The 25,831-nt window shown below is 44.7% G+C and overlaps 1 protein-coding gene across 1 annotated transcript in view; it reads right to left on the bottom strand.

Annotated features, from left to right (window-relative positions):
- The window catches only part of llgl1 (LLGL scribble cell polarity complex component 1), a 32,066-nt gene extending 7,098 nt beyond the window's left edge, over positions 1-24,968 (bottom strand). The window contains 15 exon segments of the mRNA XM_068704461.1: positions 70-220; positions 405-697; positions 1,838-1,942; positions 3,176-3,350; positions 4,662-4,729; positions 5,870-6,090; positions 6,221-6,375; positions 6,813-6,867; positions 7,373-7,508; positions 7,893-8,055; positions 10,480-10,626; positions 11,277-11,437; positions 11,532-11,613; positions 22,111-22,208; positions 24,709-24,968. Coding sequence (XP_068560562.1) covers positions 70-220; positions 405-697; positions 1,838-1,942; positions 3,176-3,350; positions 4,662-4,729; positions 5,870-6,090; positions 6,221-6,375; positions 6,813-6,867; positions 7,373-7,508; positions 7,893-8,055; positions 10,480-10,626; positions 11,277-11,437; positions 11,532-11,613; positions 22,111-22,208; positions 24,709-24,789 — 2,091 coding nt within the window. The 5' untranslated portion in view covers positions 24,790-24,968.
- Positions 24,969-25,831: the final 863 nt, after the last annotated feature.

Here is a 25,831-nt window from a genome sequence, read left to right as displayed (position 1 = left end):
GTCACAAAGAGCAGAACTTAACTGTACGGTCCCTCTCAACGGCTCTCAGTGGCACCGAGAGTCACTTACCTTGCTGGTGGGTGTGGTGATGGGGCGTTTCTTGCCCGACACCCGGCTCTTGCGGATGCGTCTGAAGCTCTGTCGTAAGGACTTTTTCAAGGACTTGACTCTGGACAGGGGGCCCTCCATCGCCAAGGAGTCATTAGGGTGCAGGGTGCACCTAGGAGAACATACAGAGCAGTAAGGTGACGCTTGTGTGTGTCATGTATTAAATGTGTATGTGCCAGAAATGAAGTAAAAGCGAAAACACAACAACCTGAGCTGGCTGTGTGTGTGTGTGTGTGTGTGTGTGTGTGTGTGTGTGTGTGTGTGTGTGTGTGTGTGTGTGTGTGTGTGTCCCTAACCTGGCCAGCACAGCGTTTCGTCTGTGGTAGTCAAACAGACCAAATCCATGACTCGTCCCGAAGGAGATCAGGTTCCACTCGGCATGCAGGGCCACCGCCGTAACCGAGGCCGGGGGCATGCACTGCACCAGCACCAGCGGCTGAAAGCCCGGAGGGAAGGAGGCGGGTTTGAGGCGCGGCTCCAGCCGGTCGTGGCCCTTCCAGGTGAAGCCCTCTCTGTCCTGCAGCAGATCGACCACCGACACGTCCACCAAGTGGTCCGAACGCTCGTCGCTCAGACCCAGAACTATCACCTGGAGACACGGAAGAAGTGAAGAAACAGCATGGCTCCTTTTTGTTTATGTCAGAGTCTTCTTTACCTCATCGATTCTATCTTATTGTATCTAAAAATACACAAGAGGAGTCAGGAGTTAGTGTGATAATTATAGAACATGGGTGACTGTTTTTGAGTGTGAAATGTCTGACAGTTGGACCTCAGACTCTAGCTAACAATAACAGAAACATACTTTTTGTTTGAAACAGTTTTTAAAGGTTTCATAACTTCTAATCCCGCGTTATTTTAAAGAAACAGTAATAAGAGAAGGCGGGGCTAATGAAAACAAGTTAATAACAGCTAGTTTATCATTAATGTATCCGTGAGCTGCACTTTTACAGTATGTGCTCTTTTAATAGCAGCACAGCCTGAATATTCTCTTTCCGGGAAGAAGCGTGACTTTCTAAAATGTGCTGTAATTAATGTATTTGGTTTAAATATTCATGATATTCATCCACAGTCACCCCAGAGGATGAACGATAATGCTTTCAGCTCCGTTAACATTTCCTCGAGCACCACTATCGGGCCAGAAAGATCTGACGAAGGCGATGGTCATGAAATAGATTCAGCACACGCTCCACTTGATGGTGAAACCGTTCAATCTGGTCACTTTTTGTCCGACATCTGAACCCCACCACTACTAAAGCTTCATGAGCAAAGCTGTCAGTATGTTGATTTTACGTTTTATGTTTAATGTTGGGGGGAGCATAAACACTCAAGTACAGTTTGTTTGTTGTACTTGTACCTCCACTTAGCCCAGCTATACCCATATCACAGCAGTGGAGTGTAACGGCACTCGTGTTGTTAAATCAGCCGGCTTCACCTCATGCAGAGAAAATAACACGAGGCTATTTTAAAAAAAAAAAAAAAAAAAAAAATCCCATTTGAACTCTTGAGTCAAACAGCCTAATTATTCGCGTCATTAGCAAATCAACTGTTGGCAAGCAAAGAATACAGTAACAGTGTTTCGTCTTAAAAAAAAAAAAAAAGTGTTGACCTGCATTATTTCACAGCTTAATAACAGCATTCAATACAAAATCGACTTTGATGATGAAAGGTGAAGATGAAAAGACCGTTTTATCTGAGAGACTGAAATGTACAGTAGGTACGATTCATTTACCTGTCCAGCGGTTCCAGACACCAGCAGCTTGTTGCTGTATTTGCACAGACTGATCTTCTGGATGCCCAGTCTGGGGTCATCGCTGTACGGGTCAAAACAGCCCACCTACGCACACACGCACACGCACACGCACACACACACACACACACACACAGGCATGAATTAGGGTTTTATTCTAGTAGATATAGTGTTTTCTTCTAAACTCTCCACCTCCAACTAGCTCAGTTCAAGCACACCGACGTCAGACTCAGGACAATCCCTCTTCCCCCTCATACACACTCAGCAAGACATGTGCATTAATCTGTCTCTCCACACAGTAGGAATTCCAATAGAATCCCCTCTCACATGGATGTCGGCGAAACAAGGAGTAGTTGGTCACAAACGCACACACACACACACACACACACACACACATTCACAGAAAGAGTGGGCTGATGGGTCTGGTTTTCATTACACAGGAGGAAGAAAAAGAAAAAAGAAAAAAGGGAAAGGCTCTTCATCCCATATGAGGGCCACATTCCTGAACATGCAGCTCTGTTACCACAGGATACATGAGGAAAGGTGGTGGTGTGTGTGTGTATGTATATATATATATGTGTGTGTGTGTGTGTGTGTGTGTGTGTGTGTGTGTGTGTGTGTGTGTGTGTGTGTGTGTGTGTGGGGGGGGGGGGGGGGTGAATAGGAAGAAAAGAGGCCGAAAACTAATTAAATCTATTTGTCACTGTTAAATCACTCAAAATCTGTTTGTACCCAGATTAACCCATTTCTGCCATTGAATTCTTCACACATGACGACAGTCTTCCAGTGACAGCTGCCTCCTGAGCACGAAATAAAAGAAAAACACTTTAAATCGCTGCCATCTACAGATGAGACCCCAGATAATAAATGCTCATCTTGGTCATAAGTCCAGACACAGAAACATTTCCAACTGTAGATGAAGAATACGTTTAAATTTATTTAAATATTTAAATCTGAACGACTCCGTCCGTTTTGCGCCGTCATCGAATTCTTCCTCCCGACGCTGAATCAGTTAATTTAAATGTAATTCTGCGTAGAAAACGGGCCATTAAAACAGAATCAGACTGCGGTTCCTTCAGAGTCAAGGTTTAATAACAGGAACAATGGGGTGGGTCCTGTCTGAGAACCAAACACATGAAAACAATCAGATGAGAGAATTAGGCCCCAGATGTAGCCACAGATGTGATGTCAAGACTGTTTTTTATTCCCACAGCCCGTAAAATAAAACCCTGTGCCTGATCTCTCTAGAGGAGAGACTTTAACTCTCTTTATTCTTACTTCCTTTCACTTCTTCTCATGCTCAGCCTCCCCAGCTCTCACCTTCCTGAAGGGAGGCCATTCCTCCTCCTGCTGCATGTCGGGGTCGTCGCTAGAGTCCTGGGTGTCGTCGCTGGGGTCGCAGTCGGTGTGGAAGACGTTGGCCGTGCCGAGTTTGTACAGCGGGGTGAGAGCAACGCCCGACGCATCCCAGAAGCGCACGGTGCCGTCCTCGTGCCTATAAAACACACAGACATGCATCAAGATTCAAACGCATTTGATCGGGATAGTGCAGGTGTGTGTGTGTGTGTGTGTGTGTGTGTGTGTGTGTGTGTGTGTGTGTGTGTGTGTGTGTGTGTGTGTGTGTGTGTATCTAAACAGCAGCAACTCAATTTCTGTGGTGTATGGTCAGTTTTTGTAGTGACTGAATTAATGAGACACATTCGTCATTTTCTGAGGCGTTAGTTTGGTGTTTTTTTTAATTCTATTGCATTGGACTGAAAGGTCTTTATAACCTGCAGAGCATAGCGCCGATCCTCAGAGGCTTTGATGTTTCTAATGTATTGTCCACCTCTATTGTCCACCTACCTTATTGCTACAAAGGTTGCAATAAAAGGAACACGGTGCATCTAACAGACCGTGAGTCTCAGATGTAAACCTTCTTTACATTAATACAGATATTCTGTCAGCGACATCGTGTCAGTTTGATTAAACGCATGGCGTTGCATATATCGTATCATTTTCTAATAGTATAAAATAATGTATATAAATAAGTTAATATAAGTTGAAAAAAAACCCCCCCAGCTAGAAGCTCTGTGAAGCTGTACTTGCACACAGTGGTGCTTTGAGCTAAATGCTAACGTCAGCATGCTACATGTTCACAATGATGACGCTAACAAGACGATGTTTAGTAGGTATGATGTTTCCCATGTTCACCATGTTAATTTATCATGTTAGCATGCTAACATTTGCTAATTAGCACTAAAACACAAAGTTGCGTTAACTAAAGTATTGGACAAAGAGACATTTTTACCTAATGATGGCACTAGAAAGTACAAAGTTAATCCCAGCGTCTTTTTTTTTTCTCCAGATTTCGGACTTTTTTTGTGCGGCCGCTCCGAGAGCGTCTGGTAGAAAATCTCTTTTCAGAAAGACGCTGCCGTCTCAAAACGGCGGCCTAGCCGGCACTCAGCCTAACTGTGGTGTCTCCTAAAACTCCAACCAATCCAGCTGTTTTGCTTTATTTACACACTGCAGTTGTGTCTCATTGTACCCGAACGCTAACGTTAGCTCTGGCAAACATCTGCAGTTGGCAACAGAACGCCGGTTGCCTCAGGACTTCCTTGTTGCCATTGCAACGCTGACACATTTTCAAGCCCCATGTCGATCCAATATTATTCAGGATATCCATGTGGTTTACATCAGAAAGGAAACGGATTTTGTCATGAAAAATTTAAAACTGGCTCCACCTGTGGAGCGCAGCCTGTGACTGTTTATATATACGTGTGTGTGTGTGTGTGTGTGTGTGTGTGTGTGTGTGTGTGTTTACCCTGTCAATAGCAGCTCTTGTTGTTTGGGTGGAGGAGCGATGTTTTTCCCTCCACAAATGGGCCAACTCTGCACAAACAAGACAAAGATTGGAGAAGTTGGAACTCTTAACACACTGAAAATGAGCAAATATGTCTCACATTGAGCAACAACACATCCCCTGACCCTTTGCATTTCATCACGCCGGCTCAAAATGTTCTGACCACGATATAAAGGCCGTCACATATGGAAGAGAACGTGTCCACAGAAAACACAGATGTGTTGGGTTTGCTCTGTTATTGTGCCAGTCTCTCTGGTCTGGCTCCGCACAGACAGACAGACAGAGATGATTTATGAGCGTACCAGCTGTGTGTGTGTGTGTGTGTGTGTGTGTGTGTGTGTGTGTGTGTGTGTCTGTCTGTGTGTGTTTGTGCGATAGTGTAATCTGCCACTGATCAAACAGCTGATCTAAGCTACGAAAGCCTTTGCAAAGCCTTTAACTGCTTACACCTGCTCCTAAAGTTAACACACTGTTGGTCACACACTCCCGTAGGTTCCCTCGTAGCCGTTTAGCTGCCAGCCTGTGAGCTCACATGTACGAGTCACACCATGAATACAAACATCCATTTAACTTCAATATCCTCGCTTTTAAAAAAGGCAGCGGCTGAGCTTTGATTTGACACCTGACAGCCATTTGGTAGAAGTCCAAATCAATCCCTGAAGCTTGAATCTGTGAGGCTGGTTTGTGTGTAAAACGTAAAGCACACCGATCGGTATTGACGGCTACATTTAAAGCATGAGCAGCCTGGCTATCGGCCACACTCTGTTTAAGGTGTCCTCAGGTTAAGCTGCTTTCACGCTTTCTCGGATTTCCTGTAATTGAATATCCGCCGTGAAATAAACCAATTTACAGAATAATCCCGTTGTCGGTGGCTTCCTGCCGGCAGTGCACCAGCGACGCAGAATCAAAAGATGTTGCTGCCGGCGACATGTTGACGGTGCAGGATGTGATTCTAACGCAAGAAATGGAGGTCCTGAGAGATATATGTGCAACGGTTGTTTTTGAAAAAGAAGTTTGTTTACACAGTCAACGGTCTCTGTGACAAAGTCCATGTTGTATAAAAAGATAAAAGACAGTCTGTCTGTTATCTTCGGGGTATTTAGAACATATCTAAAGAGCACTGACAGCCACATAATAAGACTTTTCAGACTTGGCAGTGTGCTTCTCACCCCGTGCGCGTGTTGACGGCCCTGCTGTGCTTTGCCGGCGTTGACCAGCCGCTCCCAGAGTTTGGGCGGGACGCTGGAGACGTGGAAGGAGCAGGTGATGGCTGAGGAGTGGAGAGGAGCCAGGTAGGGAGTGGGCAGCGACGGCCACCCGGGGGTCTGGAGGTCGATCACAACCAGCTCCTCTTCCAGCAGAACGACCACCGCAGACGGTTCGTCAAACTCTGACAGAGGGAGAACACGCGATAGAATGAAGCGCCGATGCTCCTGAACTTTTGAGTTGTATTACACACTTTTCAGACAACTTTAAACTCTTGAATCAAACATCATCCTTAACGTTGGCCGGGCTCTGACCTTTCTCTCGCTCGACGCTGTGGACGGTGAAGAAGTCGATGACCCGCGATGTGAAGTCCAGAGTGACGTGGTCTTTGTCCTGCTGGATGGTCAGACAGTGGCGGTCACCGTAGCTGGCTCTGGGCATCCCGCCGCTGTATAACAGCACCGGAGAACTGGAGCGGACAGAAAAAATAATATTCATATTCACGGTCAATTTCATCGGTCATCTAGAACAACATCGAGCTAGTGTTTCCAATATAGTTAGGCATCAGTACTTTACATTTTCATATTTGTGGACTGGTGTTTGTTTCTAACTTTTAATCTTTTTATTTTAATCAGTATATTGCTTACAGTAAACGACAGCAAACGGTGTTCTTGGGGAAGAAGACAACTTTTGGATTCATAGGGGCATAAACCCAGGTGGAAATGTATTTATAGTGTAATAAAAAAAATAATAATTCAAAGAAAAGACAATTGAAAAGGAAATGTTTTTTAGTCTTAGAGTTAAATAGAAAAAGACAGGAGTAAATATTTACTGCCACTGTGAGTAATGTCTAGTCTGACTGCAGGATTCAAACAATGTGTCACAAAGTAAGTCACACACACTCACCCCGTCTGAGTGGTTCTCCACAGGATCTTGTTGATGGCCTTACAGGGAAACGGACCTGCGGCAGACAATTGCAAACAGTGAAGTTAAAAAAAAAAAACAAAAAAAAAAAAACATTGGAGAGACGTTGGTCAGACTCAAACTGTCAAAAACTCTTTAAACATTTTAGATCACGAGAGGACCGACTACCAGGATACCTACTGACCCAGAGCGGCGTCTGGAAGTCTGCCTGAGGCAAACCGTCGCAGAGCCTAAACTACTGGAGGATATTTCATTGAGTTACTACCTTATAGCGAAATGCTCTGAATGAGTTATTTCTGGTAAAAAAGTTACACAGTGTACATGCCCAAGGCTTTTATTGTGAAAGGAAAGAATCTGGTCTGCACCGACTTTGTCACGGTTGACAGGAGTAATAAAGTTTGTCTTGATTTGGACTACGGAGCCTAACGTTGTACACTATGGTGCACATTTTGAACATGTCCTTTCCACATGGGAATGTTTGAGGCCTTTATTTGCCCCCAATGTAACTCGCCACTATGAGTGTGTGTGTGTGCACTTCTCACCATATGGGATGCTGGAGGACACTGGCTGGTGATTGTAGGTGTTTCCGTTAGAAACGGCCCACACAGAGTAGCCCCCATCGTTATGAGAACTGACAAATAAGTTTCCAGAGCGTTCCCATACCAGACTCTCCAGCTGCTGCAGGGGGGGGGGGTGGGGTCACATACACACAGTATGAGCATCAAACCAGGTTGCATAGCACTATTATTACAGCTTATAGATAGTCAGTTCACAATGTGAATGAAGGAGTTGCCATTGAACTAGATTAAATAAGAGTCAAGTGCCTCTTTTAGCAGCTAATAACAGTGAGAAGAAAAGACCTAATTAGAAAGACATCTGTATTATTTAATTGCAACTCCCCTGTTGCTTGTTTCAGAGAACACTCTGTCCAGAATATGATGACAGTAAAAAAAAAAAAGGATCATTCTTTTTTTAAAATGATACCATCATGAAATATTAATCACAGAACGTTGTTAGTAAAAAAGTTACACCGATGTGCACTACACGTTGTAAACCAGGTACCTGCTTGCCCAGGAACAGCTGCTCGGCGTGTCGGGTGGTCAGATCCCACAGGACCACCAGGCCTCGGCTGTAGCCAATCAGAAGCCTCCCTGACTGCTGGGGATGTTCCTGAAGAGATTCCACCGGCCCTAAGGACTTCCCACATCTGTAATCATCTGGCAGGCTGGTAAAACAAAACATGACCCATTATCCCACATGTTGTAAATTACAAAATGTTACAAAAATGTGTGCTTATTGATAATCCAGTTTGTAAAATAAACAGCAAAAGTCTTTTCTTTTCCACAAAAACAACTCGTAGAAAAAGTGTTCAAACTTATCTAATCAACTTCAAGCTCAAACCATCTGTATAAACTCTGATACGACCGCATGTTGCTCTTCCAACAACGACAACAACAACAACAACAACAGTGAAATCAACATGAGTCTGGAGTTAGTGAACTAGACATTCCTCTAAAGGCAGCGGAGGAATGTGGAGCAGGACACACCCTGAAGATGTCAGAGGATTCCCTCAGCGAAGGATGGAGGAAGAGACAGGAGAAGACGGGAGAGGAAACGGAGTTAATGAGGAGAAAAACAAACAAACAAAGTGGGAAAGAAAAAGACTGCAATGCAGCTTTCTGGTCTCTCTGCTGAGGACGAGGCAGAACCATCGCAGAAGAGATAGTCAGCATGCATCACACACACACACGCGCACGCGCACACGCACACGCACACGCACTTTTGACTGCTTTGGTAGCGTTTACTGAGGAAGATCCTCTCCGGAAGCACGGAGGCAGAAACATTTCTGACAAAGCATTCCATTGTCTCTGTCTCTCCGTTCACAAGTATTTTTAGGGAATCCAGCATCCTGCTACAGAGTCCCGGTGATGAGCCTCTGTGTGTGTGTGTGTGTGTGTGTGTGTGTGGTTTCAAGTGTGTGTGTGTGTGTGTGTGTATGAGAGTGTGTCTATGTGCACGTTATAGATTCAGCTGAAGCACTTCCCCAACCGGAACACCGTGTTTTGGCAGCCGGTACAAAGCCTCCCTGTCTAAAACGTCCCCTCCTTTGCACACGCAAAAGCGCACACACACACACACACACACACACACACACACACACACACACACACACACACACACACACACACACACACACACACACACACACACACACACACACACACACACACACACACACACACACACACACACACACACACACACACACACACAAGCCTTATCAGGACCCTCGTTAGGCCTCAGTTCTGCCCACTTCCATAAACAAGCCTGTTTAATGAGGGGTTTGAGCAGTCGGACCGTCACACAGCAGAAAGAAAAAGAAACTCTGTGATGTCGGAGCATCAGCGCAGGAATGCAGCAAGAAAAATTAAGAAACTACTACGTTTACTGCACAAAATGGCAATATAAAAATAGCCGAGCAGTAATAGTTCCTCTTTGTTTGGGCTGTTTTACGGTGCTTTGAATAGAGAGTTTGTCTTTATCACATGTATTGTTTTTGTCTAGATAAGCAACATTCAAAGTTAATTTTTGTGGTAAAAAAACAATTAGTTCGTATTGATCAAGAGTTTAAAACTCATCTGTTTCTTCAGCACATTAAATGTTAAATTAAATGTTGCTTAATCCTGGTTGGTACATTTATTGATGATGGTCTATCCGACTGAGCCCCGCCCACTTCAAACTAGAGTGACGAGCACAGACCAAAAACACAAGTATAGAAATTTCTCATCTGAAAGATCAAAAGAGACATTTTTTTTTTTTCAAGGTCTTTAAAAAAAAGAAGTCTGACGGTCAACATTTTCAGAAGTGAGTTGTCGACGCAAAGCAAGAAAAGAGGCGAGAAAGTTGCTGCTTTTTGAGCTCAACTTGCTATTTTATTGCACTGCATTCTATTTTATCCACCCCTCGTTCACCCGAACTCCTTTTCCTAAAAAAAACCCTAAAAAAACACATCTGTTCAAATTCCTATCCAAGATTTACTGCACATATCTAATGCAACAACAATGTCCCGAAACAGATGCTTCAACGTCTACATCAGTTCTTTGCCAACTTTAACTAAAGATTTTATCAACTTTATCCGATTCAGTGCTCCTCACTCACATTACTATGACTCAGCAAACGGCACAGTTCACCTGTTCGTCTTCCTCTCCCTCGTCTCTACTGTCCAAACAAGGTGCAGGAGATCTGACCGTTCTCATGGTCCCTGAACCACATGACCACGACCTGCCTGCTGCTGCTGCTAGCCGTCAAGAGGGATATTTGTTTCTGCAAGTGTGTGTGTGTGTGTGTGTGTGTGTGTGTGTGTGTGTGTGTGTGTGTGTGTGTGTGTGTGTGAGTGTGTGTGTGAGTGTGTGTCCGACCTGCTCAGCTGGAGCTGTGAGAAGAGGAAACTGGAGTGTTTAGATGAAGACACACTGACAGAGACGAAGAGGACAGAATGAAGATCGAGAAGAAGAAGGAGAAACTGCGTTCGATCAACACGGGAAGCTCTTTAGAGCGATTCGTTATATGTATAGATGCAGAATAAAGAAGAGCTGGAATATTACTATTCATAATGCAGCGATCAACTTTACAAACTCCTATCCCTCACCTCTGCATGACCTGATCCTGGAGCAACGTCTGGTTGTCCTTCAGTGACAGGCGGGGCAACTCCAGGAAGTACACGCCCCCTCCCTCCGTCCCGATGCACAGCAGGTCGCTGGACCTCAACAGGAGGAGGACGGTCACCCGAGTGGCACTGAGAAGAGGAGGAGGAAGAGGGAGAAGAGTGACGTCGTCATTCATTTGAATATGAAAGAGAGTGGGACAAATTCACCCGTCTCTTTGGAAACTGAAAGCAGGAAAAGACATTTTTGGACGACCAAAAACTTTACAATTAAAAGAGTTAAAGTTGTAAGACGTAAATACGAACAACTCCCAGACCGGACGACGCCATGGTAGAGACCTGTCAATCACAATGTAGCCCCGCCCCTAAAGCATCCCCTGCTTTATGGTCTGTTTGACTCTAAATGGAGCATAATGTACTAAATGAACATCATGCTGTGTTGAAGAAGACTTGAAACTAGACATTGAGACCATAAACTCATGTTTACAATGTTTACTGAGGGAATAAATCAAGAGAGAAGTAGAGTCATTTTAGACTAGACTTCTATACAACCAGAGGAGTCGCCCCCTGCTGGTCAGTAGAGAGAATGCAAGCTTAAGGCACGTCAGCATTAGCGTCACTTTTCAGACCTGGAGGTTGCTGCCTGCTTTGAGAACTGTGTCCTTTTAAGTTATAATCATGAAGACTTTAGCATATCATTAAAACATTGGCTTTGAAATGACGACAACTTCAGGGATTATACATTTGAAAGCAAAAATCTGTATGAACAGGCTTTAACGTACCTGCAGCTCTCAATGCCGGGTCTTCCTGGCAGGCTGTAGCTGTCCACTTCCTCTAGATAGACCACGCCTTCTCTCTTAACCCCTCCCACCTCTCTAGGGGCGCCGGCCACCAGCTCCCACAGGTGAATCGTGTTGTCGTCCAGCAGTGACAGCAGGCGGCCCTATCACAGATCAAAAGTGAACATGAGCGTCACTTTTGTCCACCACTCTTGTCACAAAAAGGAGTTCTTACATTCAGAGAAATAAGCGGCTTACCTGTCCGGGCAGGAAGTGGATCTGAGTGACAGCAGTGGTGTCTTTGTGTAGTCCTGTGAACTCCACACCAGGAGACCCGTAGCTGCGAGGGTCCCGTCAAGGAAATTAAACAACAAAAGCAAGCTTTGATACTGAACAATGAAAAGACAAAATCAAAAGTCCACCTTCAGCTGCAAGCGCAGCGACAAACAAGCATAGTCGGGACCTAATTGTAGTCAATATGAACGGATTGTTGGGAATTACACAACTAGGAGCAATATTTATACATCGACACATCCTGTATATCTGCCGCCGTCATGCTGTAATTGATGGCGAAAACGTTTTCTTTTCAAAATAGAAGCTGAAGTGTCAGAGGGCAGAAACTGTGAACAGTTAAACTGGTAATTAACTGTCTGTAAAGCAGAAGAAACACACTGGTTAGGTGTAATAGCAGGGGAGAAATTAGAACCCTATAACAAAGCTCATAGCAATTTCCAACACCAGATGACGCAGATGCTCATAACCACCACTCTGCGCGTGCGCGCATGTGTGCGTGTGTGTGTGTGTGCGCGTGTGTGTGTGTGTGTGTAAAATCAGCAGCAAACTTCAGAGTCCTCTCTTCGTTAGTCCAGTAAATGAAGCTCAGCTGATAAACTGAAAAGCTACACTTAAGAACTGTGACGCAGAGTACACGACTACGCTAAATTGGTCTAAACTGCAAATTAGCACGCACACGCACACACACACACACACACACACACACAAGCAGCTACACACACACTTGTGAGCAATATCGACACACTGCTTACATAAGCCTTTTCGGAATGTGGATTAAAAATGCAGAAAAATAAGAGGGAATCTGGGGAGTTCCCTCTCGTGTTTGTATTAAGAGTGTGTGGAGAGCTGGTTTTATATTATCATCTATTTTCATGGAAGATATTACAGCTACATATATATTTTATTTCCCTCTCTTTTAATTCCTTTTCATACATCCAGTGGCGGGGGTGTTATCTTCCCTACTTGCCCAGGAGGATTTGTTTACAGATCCACTTATCTTCATCTCTACTTAGCTTCTCCTCCTATCTTTCCTTTTATCCCTCCACTCTCAACCTCTGTGAGATACTCAGTGACGGATTACTCATTCCCCATTTCTTTAACCCTCTCTTTCCGCTGCTTTCTAACGGCTCTCTTGTTCGAGGAAAGGCTACTACAAGTTGACTGCTCTTTCCAGTGGAGTTTCAATACCAACATTTTATCTGCTGCCTCCTTTCTAAGCTCTTGGTAACGCTCTTCGTCCGACTTCTCTCCACTCTGCGCCGATTCTCAGGTTCACAGAAAACTAGGAGAAAGAAAGAGAACGACGACTGAATAATGGAGACACAGAAAAACAGAAATGAAAGAAGTTGCACTGCTTTACTTCAAAGTTAAAGCCTTTACACACCGGGGGTGTTCTTTTCTTTTTTTAACTCATACTTATGTACGAATATTAGTGAAAAAGAGACGCATTTCTGTTTCTAAACAAGGTTGATTTTTCATATTATGCAGAACGGGTTGAGTTGCGCCTCTATTCATGAAACAACAACAGTTGCTCTGTAGTCAGAACCAAGACGGCAAACTTCATTACTACTGTTAACCTCGATAAAAGGCAGCAGGGGCCAGATCTACGCCTTACATTCCTCCCCTTCACAATAAAAGCCCAACACAAATAATACTCGAGCATTATGTATTTTGGTGTTTATTCGTCACACCCCCGGTGTGTAAAGATCTTTATAAGTGAGAAAACTGACAGGAAAGAAAGTGAAAAGAGTTCCACCGCTGATCAGAAGGAAAACAGATGGACAGCAGCGGTTTGTCTGTGTATTCCAGCTATGCAGCGATGACCACAACTCAGTCATCACAAATCTATACAGCAACTCCCACACATTTAAAGCTGGCTGTGCAGGAAAAGAGTGCAAAGAAAGCTGTCAGTGCACGGAGAAAAGAAATAAGACCACTAACTACTATTTAAGAGTCAGAGCCGGGACACTTGGCTGATCTGTAGCACCTCTGACAGGAACCCGGCAACTACCATCTCCTGTTTCAATCTGTTCATTCCACACAACCCAGAGAAAACATGGCCGACAGGCAGCAGGACAGTCGTAAAGCTGGGCAGAGAGTTTTTATTGCTTTAAGGTCGGAGGGCAAACAAAGTGTGTGTGTGTGTGTGTGTGTGTGTGTGTGTGTGTGTGTGTGTGTGTGTGTGTGTGTATATAAAAATAATACAAAAGCTCAACTATGGCCCATGGGTCACACACACACACACACACACTTCCTGGTCATGGTGATGTCAGAGGACAGCTGGAGGAGGGATTCCCGGTCATGATGTCATCAGTGTGTGTGTGTGTGTGTGTGTGTGTGTGTGTGTGTGTGTGTGTGTGTGTGTGTGTGTGTGTGTGTGTGTGTGTGTGTGTGTGTGTCCTGTGAATTAAGCCATGGCATCTGCTCATTTGGCTAATAACAAAAGCCCTCATTAGTAGCGGGCAGATATTAAATGTGTAAATGCTTTGAGCTAAATGCTAAGCTCGACAACGATTAGTGCTAATTAACACTAAACGCAGAGCAGCTGAGACTGATGGGAACATTTTTAGCTTTTTTTAATGCATCTGGTCAAATTTGGCGCTTGAGGAAAAGTCAGTGGATCACCAAAGTTAGTGCGCTTCATTCCGAGGGAGACATGAATGTCTGCACTAAATTTCAACACAATCTATTCATTAGTCGATGAGTCATTTCAGCCTAGATCAAAGTGAAAATAAAGCAACACTATTTATTTTAAAATGGTAACTGCCAGTTCTCTTCCTCGACTTTTCCTGATCATACTTCTGATAAACATCCAGGACTGATTGCCTCTTCAAAACATGTCCCATAAAAATATGCTAATAGATATGTGGACAAAAGAAAACGGTAATGAGAGACAAAAAAAAAAAAAAAATTGCTGCTAATTCTCAGGATGCTTTGCCAAGAACATCAGAGGCGTCTCCCAGCAGTTGGAGGTTGAAGGTTGACCAAAGGATGAAGGTTCATTTAGTCTGTAAAGAGCTGGAAACACTGACTCAAGGCAAAGTAATTCAAACGCCTCCTCAATCCAATTTGGAAATGAAAATTGAACGCGCCAATAAAAATGAACCACAGCAGCGAGACGAGCAGCGAGGACAAACTCTGCACGGATAGTCTTTGGTGATACGGTGTCGAAATGTTCCTCACAAAGTTCAGAAACAGGGAAATCAACACCGGAGACGTAAATCTTTGAGCGACCTGTTGAATGACGCACTGGTTCAACGTGATGATCTGTGCGAGGAAACCGTGAAGCACGCAGAGCTGCGCTGCTCACCACAGAAGCCCGATAGCACACAATGGAGGCCTACAGTAGCTCATAATCACTGAATCACTGTCTCTTTCTCAAGCACACACACCTCAAACACACACACACACACACACACACACACACACACACACACACACACACACACACACACACACACACACACACACACACACACACACACACACACAGTGCAATTGCCCAGTGATGCAGAGAGAGAGCGTTAGCAAGGATAAAGCGATTTCACGGTCTGAATACAGACAAACAGAGGGCATTGTCCTCTACGTTGGACACACAGAGACACACACACACGACAGAAGACTGGGACGGACAGGAAGGAAGGACGGATCACTGGATCCAAGGATGAAAGTACAAGTTGACCACACACAGAACAAGGATTAGATCGCCTCAGAAAAAGTCAGAAAGGTAAAAAAAGAAGAAGATGAAAATCCAGAAAAACTTTCACAAGTCACACTTCAGACAAGACAAGTCAAATTGGGTTTAGCTCTAAACTTCTGAGGCATCATCTGCGAGCATTTTCTCCAACTTCCCTCCACACACACACACACACACACACACACACGTCTGGCAAAAGGCAGTCTACAAGAAGACAAGCCAAACAACTCCACCCACCCACTAGAGAAACAATCCCGTCTCATTTGCATCCTCCCCCTCAGCTAGTACCCCCCCCCCCCACACACACACACACACACACACACACACACACACACACACACACACACACACACACACACACACACACACACACACACACACACACACACACACACACACACACACCCCTTCCCTCCCTCCCACTCGCTCAGTGCACGCTCCCCCCCAACACGGGATAAGTCCAACTTACACACACACTCGACTTATCTATAACCCGACACACATTCAGGGTCCACAGAGGATGAATCGTAATGATCACGTCACACAAGAGGAAACCAAACACCGGTCTGTCACTACTCTGTGGGACAAATATCACGACCTGTGCTGCCTCCTAAAAACGCCTATTCAAGGAATGCCCAGAGTAAATTAAAGCTGTTCTTGAACCAGGGCATGCATAGTTTGGTCTATTTTGAAATGCAACTGCACTGCAAGAAGTTGGGTTTTTTTTAACATTAATAATGTGTTTTGGACTAAATGTTTTACTGGTTTGGATCGTCCGGACCTTTGCCAATGCAACAAGATCGTTTTTTTTGTCAGTCGTTATCAATCGGTGGATTCATAACGAGGCTTCACAGGTGAGCTGGTTTGCTTGTCGGCGGTCTGACGACGGCACTGAAAAGGTTTGCATCAATCAGATCACAAGATTCTCAGCTTTACCGATTACAGCTGCGTTCAAAGCTCACTCGAGTGTTGAAGGGGTTCAACAAAGGACAGAAGGAATAACGGAAAGTAAAGCGACTGATTTTGATCGCAACAGAAGAAATGCTCCCATAAAACTGGTCCCGATCACGATGTGAGGAGGTTTGGGGTTGGCGTTCTGGCAGGACTCGGTCTGAGTGAAGCGCCGCGCCTCGTTGGACCGTCTCAGAGTGTTGAGCAACTTTTAAGGGCCAGCTGATGTGGAGCTGTGAGTTTCACAACGAGGTCAACTTCTAGAAGTATTTCATCAACTGATGTTCGATTCTCTCAAAGTCTATTATGGGACGACTGCCATGACACGTTGTAAAGACATTCATGGTCCCCTCATGATGAATTGTTATCACTTTAACTCTTAAACATCATCATCATCAGGTCAAATTTAGAATCCGTCCAATACGCCGCCAAATACCTGAAAAACCAACGACATTCCCATGAGCCTCAGCTGTCCTGTGCGTTTAGCGCCAGTTAGCAAATGTCTAGCCTGATGTCGTCTCACGTCTCTCAACACTGGTATCGGATCGGTACTCGTACATACCAAAAGTCGGATCAGCATCCCTATCAAGTACTTAAATCAGTCGCATTAAAAGGCCATTAAGCGCTATTATTAATCTCTACTGTGTGCGTTTCTTCTTTAATTCAGTCTCCCCTAATAATTCAGCCCTTGAGGAACCGATTTGTCCGTCTGAGTAAATGTTTTCTTATTCGTCCCTCAACAGCCTCTCCAGTCTGTCCAACTCTGTGAGACCACACACACACACACACACCCCCTTTAACGCCACAGACAGACCCCCCCCCCCCCTCCCGAAACCTGCTGCCAGCTGGTCAGACGATTGTGTGTGTGTGTGTGTGTGTGTGTGTGTGTGTGTGTGTGTGTGTGTGTGTGTGTGTGTGTGTGTGTGTGTGTGTGTGTGTGTGATCATTCATCTGTCTAGGTGTGGGGGTGAGGAGACTGAAGACCAAAGAGGAGGAAGAGGAAGAAGTGAAACAGAGAGACGTGATGGGAGGAATGAGAAAGAGAGACTCAAAATAGTGACGCTTTACTGCATAAGACAGAACGTTAGTAGGGAGAAGGCCGTGTGTGTGTGTGTGTGTGTGTGTGTGTGTGTGTGTGTGTGTGTGTGTGTGTGTGTGTGTGTGTGTGAGAGGAGAGAGAAAGAGGGAGGAGGTGGTGAAGGGTAGGAGGAATGTTAAAGGCTGTATCTTCAACGGATTAAAAACCCACCAAACAATTAAATACTGACTTATTGATTCATTTAAGGCCAAACAACAACAGTAAAAAAAGATTACATAACATGCAAGATGTTTTGTAGTATTCTCTCAACACATCAGCCTCCACTACAAACCACAGCATGAAAACAAATGTATGCGACTCGGTACAAATGGAAAAAAAGATGGGGATTGTTGAGGGAAAAGCTCTGGCTGCTGCACGACTGAAAAGGGAATCGTGTTGCACAAAAAGAGCTCATTGGGGAATTTACCGTTTTCACCGCAATCTACAGAAAGTCAGATAAACAGTTCAAGACTCCTCCACATGAAGAAGACGCAGCGGCGGTCAGTCGACCCCTCGGGCCTCAAAGGACAAGAAACGCAGGATGTTAATTCAGTCCATTCAGTGTGTTACGTGTCCTCACTGTGACATTGCAAAAGAGGATGAGTCACAGCGTGAAAGCACCGATTTCAAGCTGCAACGGTGCTGCGACACACGGCGCCTTCTACAACGTGAAGAAACACCAATAAAAAAAAAAGAAAGAAAATGGCCGCTTTTTTTTTTTTAATCTTACAGACAAACTCATGCGAGCGTTTGCAACTTCGTCAAGAGATAAGAGCCGATGAATCAGCTCACCGTGTGTGTGTGTGTGTGTGTGTGTGTGACCAACAGGATGTCAGACAGACAGAGGGAGAACTGACAGCTGGAGCTCACCCACAAACACACCAATCAAAGCTCTGCTGTGTGTGTGTGTGTGTGTGTGTGTGTGTGTGTGTGTGTGTGTGTGTGTGTGTGTGTGTGTGTGTGTCAATATTTGTCGTCCTCTGTGTGATTGCCGATACTGAAGCTTCATGGTCACAAAGTTTCAGGGTGACTCAGCATGTCCAGATAAAGTCACAGTTTCATATAATTGTATACGTGTGTGTGTGTGTGTGTGTGTGTGTGTGTGTGTGTGTGTGTGTGTGTGTGTGTGTGTGTGTGTGTGTGTGTGTGTTACCAGCAGGTACTGTAAGAAGTATTTTCGGACCCTTTTTTACCCACATCGGATGCGTTTCTAGCAGCAAACTCTGCTGCCCGACGTGCTGAGCTGCAGACTTTCAATGCCCTCGAGCCCTCGAGCACTTCTCATCCCCGGCAACTGCGCTGGTCGTCTTGGAAACCAATTCAAAAGCTTCCTTTATTAAGACTAGACTCAGCAACAAAGCTCTTACTCACCCAATCTGCACACACACATATATAGAGGGAGGGTTAACCCAGGGCAGTGCAACACACATTCTTCGACAGGAGACAGACTCCTCAAGATCGACCCCCCCCCACACCACACACACACACACACACACACACACACACACACACACACACACGATCTCTCTCAACATACACAAAAAAAATATCTCCACAGCTCATCGTCCCCCTTCCCTCCGCTGAGCCCCTGTCTGTGGTCCAAGCAGAAACTCTCAGGGCGTAATACGACTCTGCCTTTATAAACACGACGGAGAAGAGACGGGAAAGAACGAGGGAGAAACTCAGAGCAAAGAGGCTGAAAGAGAGCAAGAGAGGAGGAGAAACCATCACGGCCGAGATGGAGAACAGGAGTTCAAATTCATTTAGCAATTTTTACAACTCCTTTGTCATATAGTCAATAAACGTAACGTCTACTCTCTTTGGGTTTTTTTTGTCTCTTCCTACCTCTCAACACACACACACACACACACACACACACACACACACACACACACACACACGTCAGTGCGTGTGGAGATTTAAACCGCACATCTGGCAGTAACGCTGGAAGTGTGTGTGTGTGTGTGTGTGTGTGTGTGTGTGTGTGTGTGTGTGTGTGTGTGTTACAGTACTAGCAGGTATGCTGGCAATCCCGTCCAGGTCAAAGCCAAGTCAGTGAGTCTGTGAGATTATCAGGGAATGTGAACATGCACACTAAAAAACTGAACTGAAGCTGCTGTTCAGAACAAAAATTGAGGTAAAGTTTGTAAAACCCAGAAATCAGAGCCGAGTCAATTCAAGGATCAACCAACAGAAAAAGAAGAAACTATTTTTATAGTCCAAAACACCAAACTCCAATTCCAGCCTTTACAGTGTGAGGCCCTGCAGCTTTTTTTCTTCTTCATATCATTGTAAACTAAATCTTGGCTTCTTATCTCCACCAGGAGAATCGTGCGGCTGCTCGAATGCGTGCGTGCGTGAGTGTGAGCGTGCAAGCATGCGTCTGTCCACGGCTAATCTCGCACTGTGCTGCAACAAACTGCTAAATATTTCCGGCGCTCACTTATGGCTGCGCTCTCACGGACCCATCGCGGTAACGGTGACTCAGACTCTCTCCAAACTCCTTTTCATTGCCCGTGTTATGCAGCCATAGACTGCCTGCTGACTCCTCACTCACTACTCTAACCCCCCCCCCCCCAGGTTGGTAGGGGCCGCTAGTGATAACACAGCTGAGTGCACCGCCGAATCCCCAGTCGCTGTTCTGATGCAATGAATGTGTGAAACAAGATACTTTTTCTTTTGTTCATTTTTCCAGATATTCTCAGTGGGGTTACGCCAACAGCTGCTGGTGACGTGTTAAAAAGCAGGACGACTAGTCTGAGATTTGAGTCGTTGTCTTAGAGTAAGTAGATCCGTGTAGAGGAGTTATTCTTCCTCCCCTTCCATCTCTAACACATTCCCTCGTCTTCACTGTCTCCGTTTATCTCCATCCCCCCCCCCCCCCCCCTCCATCCGTCTCCCTCTGGGGTGGAAGTGCCTGGTACCACCAGTCTCTCTCTCTCTCTCTCTCCCTCTCTCTCTGAAAGAATTGATTCTCCAGTCTAATGCATCAGCACATAGCACACAACTGCAGCCAGACTCCCTTCACACTCTCTCTCACACACTCACACACTCACAACCATACATATTTGCGATGACCATACATTCAGACTCAAACAGCAACGTGTTTGTGTCCATGGATCACATGCTCCCCACTGCAGCTTGAACACAAACGCGCGAGACAAACATGAAGCATGTGAGGAGAGAGAGTTAAAAAAACAAACAACCTCAACATCCGCTTTAAAACATCATCTTCACGACGATGCTGCTCGGACCAGACGTCCGACTCCGAGCGAACCATCACACAGCAACAAAAGCGGCCTAAATGACGTTAGCCTGCAATCAACTACAGTCGTGAGGACAAATCATGAGCCAAACCAACACCCATCATCTCCAGCACAGCTTCACTCAGGCGTCCATCTCAGTCCTGCACCGCCACGGGTTGGGGGGGGGGGGGGGGGGTTTGATTCCCCACCCGACCGCAAGATTTCAAAAAATGCATTTATGGTTTTCTGGGCCTCCGAGGATGAAAAGCATCTGCCAAATAGTGTGTGTAATGATGTCGTTGTTTTGTTTCTCAGTCTTGGTGTCATTTCCATAGCTCTGGCCATCGGATAACATTCTCCTCAAGTTAACTGCAGCGATTTGGAGGCGGTGGCTTCACAGCAGAGTACGGTCGAGCGGGAACACAAGCAGCAGAAGAGCACCTCCACATTCTGCCCTCATTAAACTCAACCACTAAAGCAGAAAACACATTCGACTTCAGCTTCTCTGTGATCTCGAGGGTTTGTTTGCAACCTGCCCGGTCGCTCACGCTGCCTCCTGTACAGGACAACGTCCTAGAAATAACCCCACAACAGAAACGTTAATAACCCAAAAGAACAAGAGCCACAGCTATTAAAACCAAGACCCAGATTGTGCGAAACGACTAAACTTTCCTCTAATATTGTCGGCGCAGAAGGAAACAAAAGTCCTCTTCTCTTAAGTGGTGCAGACGGTGCAACTCCCCACAGAGACAGACTGCACACACAGCAATGCAGCGCTCTGCTAAACTGCTGTTGCAATAAACAGCTCTGCTGCAGATGCATCCGATCAGTATTTTCCTCAACAAAAATCGCAAAGCGCCGCGAGGCATCGTGAGAAACGAGGAAAAAAAAAAAAAAAACAACAGCAGCGCAAGACCGTAACTTACGTCTCAATTAGCTTCACGGAGCTATAAATAGCGCGGACCGTTTGGGTAGACGTGACAGCGGTTTAAAGAATCGATAGATATCATCCCACAGCCTGCGCAAAAACACGAAATCTTAACAAACAAAAAGCGTGACAGCCGCATGAAACACGGAGCTTCAGTAGCTGCTCTGCAGAGCTCATGAACAAATAAACATCGCAGCACTTCAAAACGATGAAAACCGACAAAACCAGGCGAGAAACGGTCGTAGTCGGCTGGGTTTTGTCAAACTTAGTCAGCTGTGACTCAGGGCTGGACGACGTGAACTAAAAATAAATCCCAAGAAATTTATGTCTGACTTATTTTACGAAGATGTCTTGAGTTGATTCGTGGCTCTTTTTCACGCCGAATGACTTATTTCTGAGAAACTTATGGCAAACAAAAGATTTAAAAGTGGTGTTTTTGTGCGATTCTTTTTGTCGATTACATCAACTAATCGATTACTCGACAAAAATCACATTAATGTGAGTCGACTAGGTGGTGGACAGCCGTAGTATCAGTAGACGTGGATCAGTGAGAGATTCCTGAAGTCGGTCTTTTCACGAATCCAGTTTATGACGAACTGAACCCCTTGCGTTCCATACGTGAGCCCGATGATAATGAAGGATACACTTTGATGGCTCCCGACTTTGTTCCGATGGCCATAAGTTCCAGTTTGGGGTCAAAAGCCAAAGCGCTGGGCTGGTGAGGGAACCCATGCTCCACGGTCTAAAGAAGAGAAACACAGAGTGAACCAGTGGGAAAGACAAACAGACCAGAGAGAGAGAGATGACACAAGAAAGAAGACAATGGAAACACTCAGATTTATTGTTTTTGTGTGATAATGTCAGACGGACTGTTTAGTCAGCGAGGAGTCAGAAAGGGAGGACGCCCTTCATAAAGTCAGGGGAAAAGTTCTTAAAAGCCCTCTTTATTACAGCGCTCTGCAGACTTTATTAAACGGGATTAACGTTAATTCACAGCTTGCTTTTTTTTCTTTTTCTCTCCTTCTGCCCACGTGAGGAGACGAGACAGCTGGGGAAGCATTTAGATCTAGAAAGAAGGAGAGAGACCGTGACCTGCTTCACAAAGAGGTCTAGGGGGTCTTTAAAGTTTGTGTGGTTGAGCGTCCAAGAAATGTGGAAATTAGGTTTCCAGCAGGGAGCTCAGATATGCGTTAAAAAACATAGTAAGACTTTGCTTTATATTTATTTATAAAGCCCCGAATGGCAACTCGCAGTCACACATCACTTCCTCGTTAAATTGGAGCTCTATAAATTCAGGGAAACTTGCTTTTTAGTGTTTTGGAACATTTTACAACACACGTTAAAAAAAACTTAACACAATTGTACATAAAGGTTGATTTAAAAACCATGATTATGAACTAGTCTGTTCTGCTGTCAGGTAAGTATTTACGTACTTAAATTCTGTTTCAATTGTATATTTAATGTCGTATAAGAGGAAGGCGTGCACTCAAAGATTCCTCAAGATTTAAACAAAAGGTTGAATGAATTCAGTGACACTTTGTTTCTTTAAATATCTGACGACACGCACACACGCGCACACACACACACACACACACACACACACACACACACATCAAAGTGACAGTCCTGTTGAGAGACCACCTCTGTGATAGTTGTGGCAGCTGGTGCCAAACTTTTAAAGTGTGTGTGTGTGTGTGTGTGTGTGTGTGTGTGTGTGTGTGTGTGTGTGTGTGTGTGTGTGTGTGTGTGTTGTCACAGCGCAACAAACAGCTCGTGGACTTTAGACGCGATGCACTCTTCAGGCAACCTGAATAAACTTGTTTTTCTGACAACCGTCTCATTTTCTAAATACACTTCAATGTATTTTGACAATTAATTAGTTTCAGTGATTTTTTGTTGTTGTTGGTTTTTCTTGTTCCAGCTTCTCAGATGTGCCGTTTCTCTTTGTCACGTACGATAGTAAATGAAAAGTCTTTGGGTTTTGGACCAATTATCCAACAAAATAAGCAATTAAATATTTCACTTTGTGATGGACATGTTCCACTCTTTAATAGATCAAACTAACATGAAAGATCAATTGATAATGAAAGTATTTGTTAGTTTCAGCTCTACTTTTCGGGTCTTGAACGCCAAAAATCACACCGCACTGTATTTCCTCCACATTTCTGCTGTATTATTTCAAATAATCCTGTTGCGATGGGGTTAATTCTGCCATGTCATCCACTGCGCGCGATACAACTCTGTGCTTTTAGAGTGACAACGGCCTCATCTAACCCGAGCTCAAGGCCGCAGCGGAGCTCGGTGTAGAGACAGTTGGTAATGTGCAAGTCATGCAAGAAGATCACCTGCAACTCATACTTGATTTGCACAATCAATCAGTACAATCCACGGACTTCAATCTACCTTTTAAGACTCCGGCCGGTTCAGCTACAGTGGTGACAAGATGCGGATTACTGAAAGTGGAGCTGCTGAAATGTATTTCAGTATTGATTAGTGAGGAGGAGGCTCAGGATGCACACACACTGCTTTACAACCATGTGGATGTGAAATCAAACCCTAAAACGAGAGGTTTAGGCTCAAAGCACCACAGAAGCAGACAGGAACACGCCTCCTGTCAGATATTAAACATTACAGTGTTGTGGAAGCTTTAATGGAAAATCCATGAAAAGGGTCAAAACTGTCACCACACTGACCGCCACAATAGTCTAGTTATTGACCCCCCCCCCATCACTGGCGTAATGACATTGTGGTTAATTACAGTGATGTTTTCGTCCACAAAAAGGTGAGTTATTGGTGAAAAGCATCACTTTTGAACGCGGGGCCTCGTTTTTTGGGTGAAAGCCAATTAACACGCGGTGGGTAAAAACAACTGAACCTCGCGCGCGCGCACGCACACACACGCACACGCACACGCACACACATCAACAAAGCCCCCGAGAGCGTCCAAGTCCAGCCTGCACTAAAACACACACACACACACACACACACACACACACACACACACACACACACACACACACACACACACACACACACACACTCTCTCTCACACTCACACCGAGCTGCAAACAGAAAAACAGAGGAGGAGCGGCCGGGACTAAATGCTGCAGAATGCACAGCTTTAAACACAATCTGGTCCGGTTTAGAGATAGATAGTTTAGTGGAGGAGCAAACCCTCTCGCTCCCTTTCTCTCCTACCCACCCCCCCTCTCCTCTCCTCTCCCCTCGTCCCGTTACTTTACCTTGTTGAAGGCGAACAGCTCCTGTTTTATCTTCTCTCTCTGCGGGTCGGTGCCCTGCCGACGAAACCTAAACTTCATCATGTTGAAGCCGGGCGGTGTGGAGGCAGGACTGATGGGAGGAGGAGACGAAGAGGAAAACACGGGAGTTCAGTCGGACGATGCTAAGCTAAGCTAACCGACTAGCCCATTCAGGCTGAAAGCGACGCTGCTGCGGCTCTCCTCCCTCCTCTCCCTCCTGGTGCTGTTTAGGTCGCGGTGGGTTTGACCACAGTCTCTTTCTCTCCCCCTCGCTCTCTCTCTCTCCCCCCCACTCCCGGTTCACACGGACCCCCGTTGTTGTCAACCAATGAGAGCGAAGAAATCTGCGAGCAATTACTCAGACACGCCCACACAGCCAAAGCGCTGTGGAGAGGAGGGGTACGTTCGGTTTGTGGCACGAGACGCACCGGATGTACGTCCCCTCCTACATCCGGTGATACAAAGTGTGAAACGGCGAGTCCGTTACAGAAAATGAAACCATCACACAGAAAATTACTTGTGACGGTTAATAATGACGAAAAATAAAGATAAAAGCTGTTTTCTATTTTGGTATCATCCAATGAGAGGAAATTAAGTGGTCTTATATTTAAATTATTTTAAATTTAAATATTCAGAAATCTAGAATTCAGGAAACAAAAAATCTGTGTCATCTTTAAAAAATAATAAAACTGACCTGTCAATCTGAAAACGAGCAGCATTCACCTCTGTTATATTAAGTATTCTCTTATTTTATCTTGTATTTATGCACTCAATTGATGTATATATATATATATATATATATATATATATACATATATATATATATATATATACATATATATATATATATATATATATATATATATATACATATATATATATATATATATATATATATATATATATATACATATATATGTATATGTATGTTATCTGGCTTTCTCTGATGCCTCTGAAATTCTACTTGTACATGTTTATGAAAATGTTAATAACTAAAATGAACCACATAACCAGAGTAATTTATGCTACAAACTTTAATGTACAGTATTATTCACATGCATTCGTTATGTACAACAGCTATTTACAAAAACACATATAAATTGTA

Source organism: Cebidichthys violaceus, unplaced genomic scaffold (genome assembly GCF_023349555.1).
Source record: "Cebidichthys violaceus isolate CVI_PGR_0920_01 unplaced genomic scaffold, fCebVio1.0.p SCAF_92, whole genome shotgun sequence".
Lineage (NCBI taxonomy): Eukaryota > Metazoa > Chordata > Actinopteri > Perciformes > Stichaeidae > Cebidichthys > Cebidichthys violaceus.
This window is presented reverse-complemented; position numbering and strand designations above follow the sequence as displayed.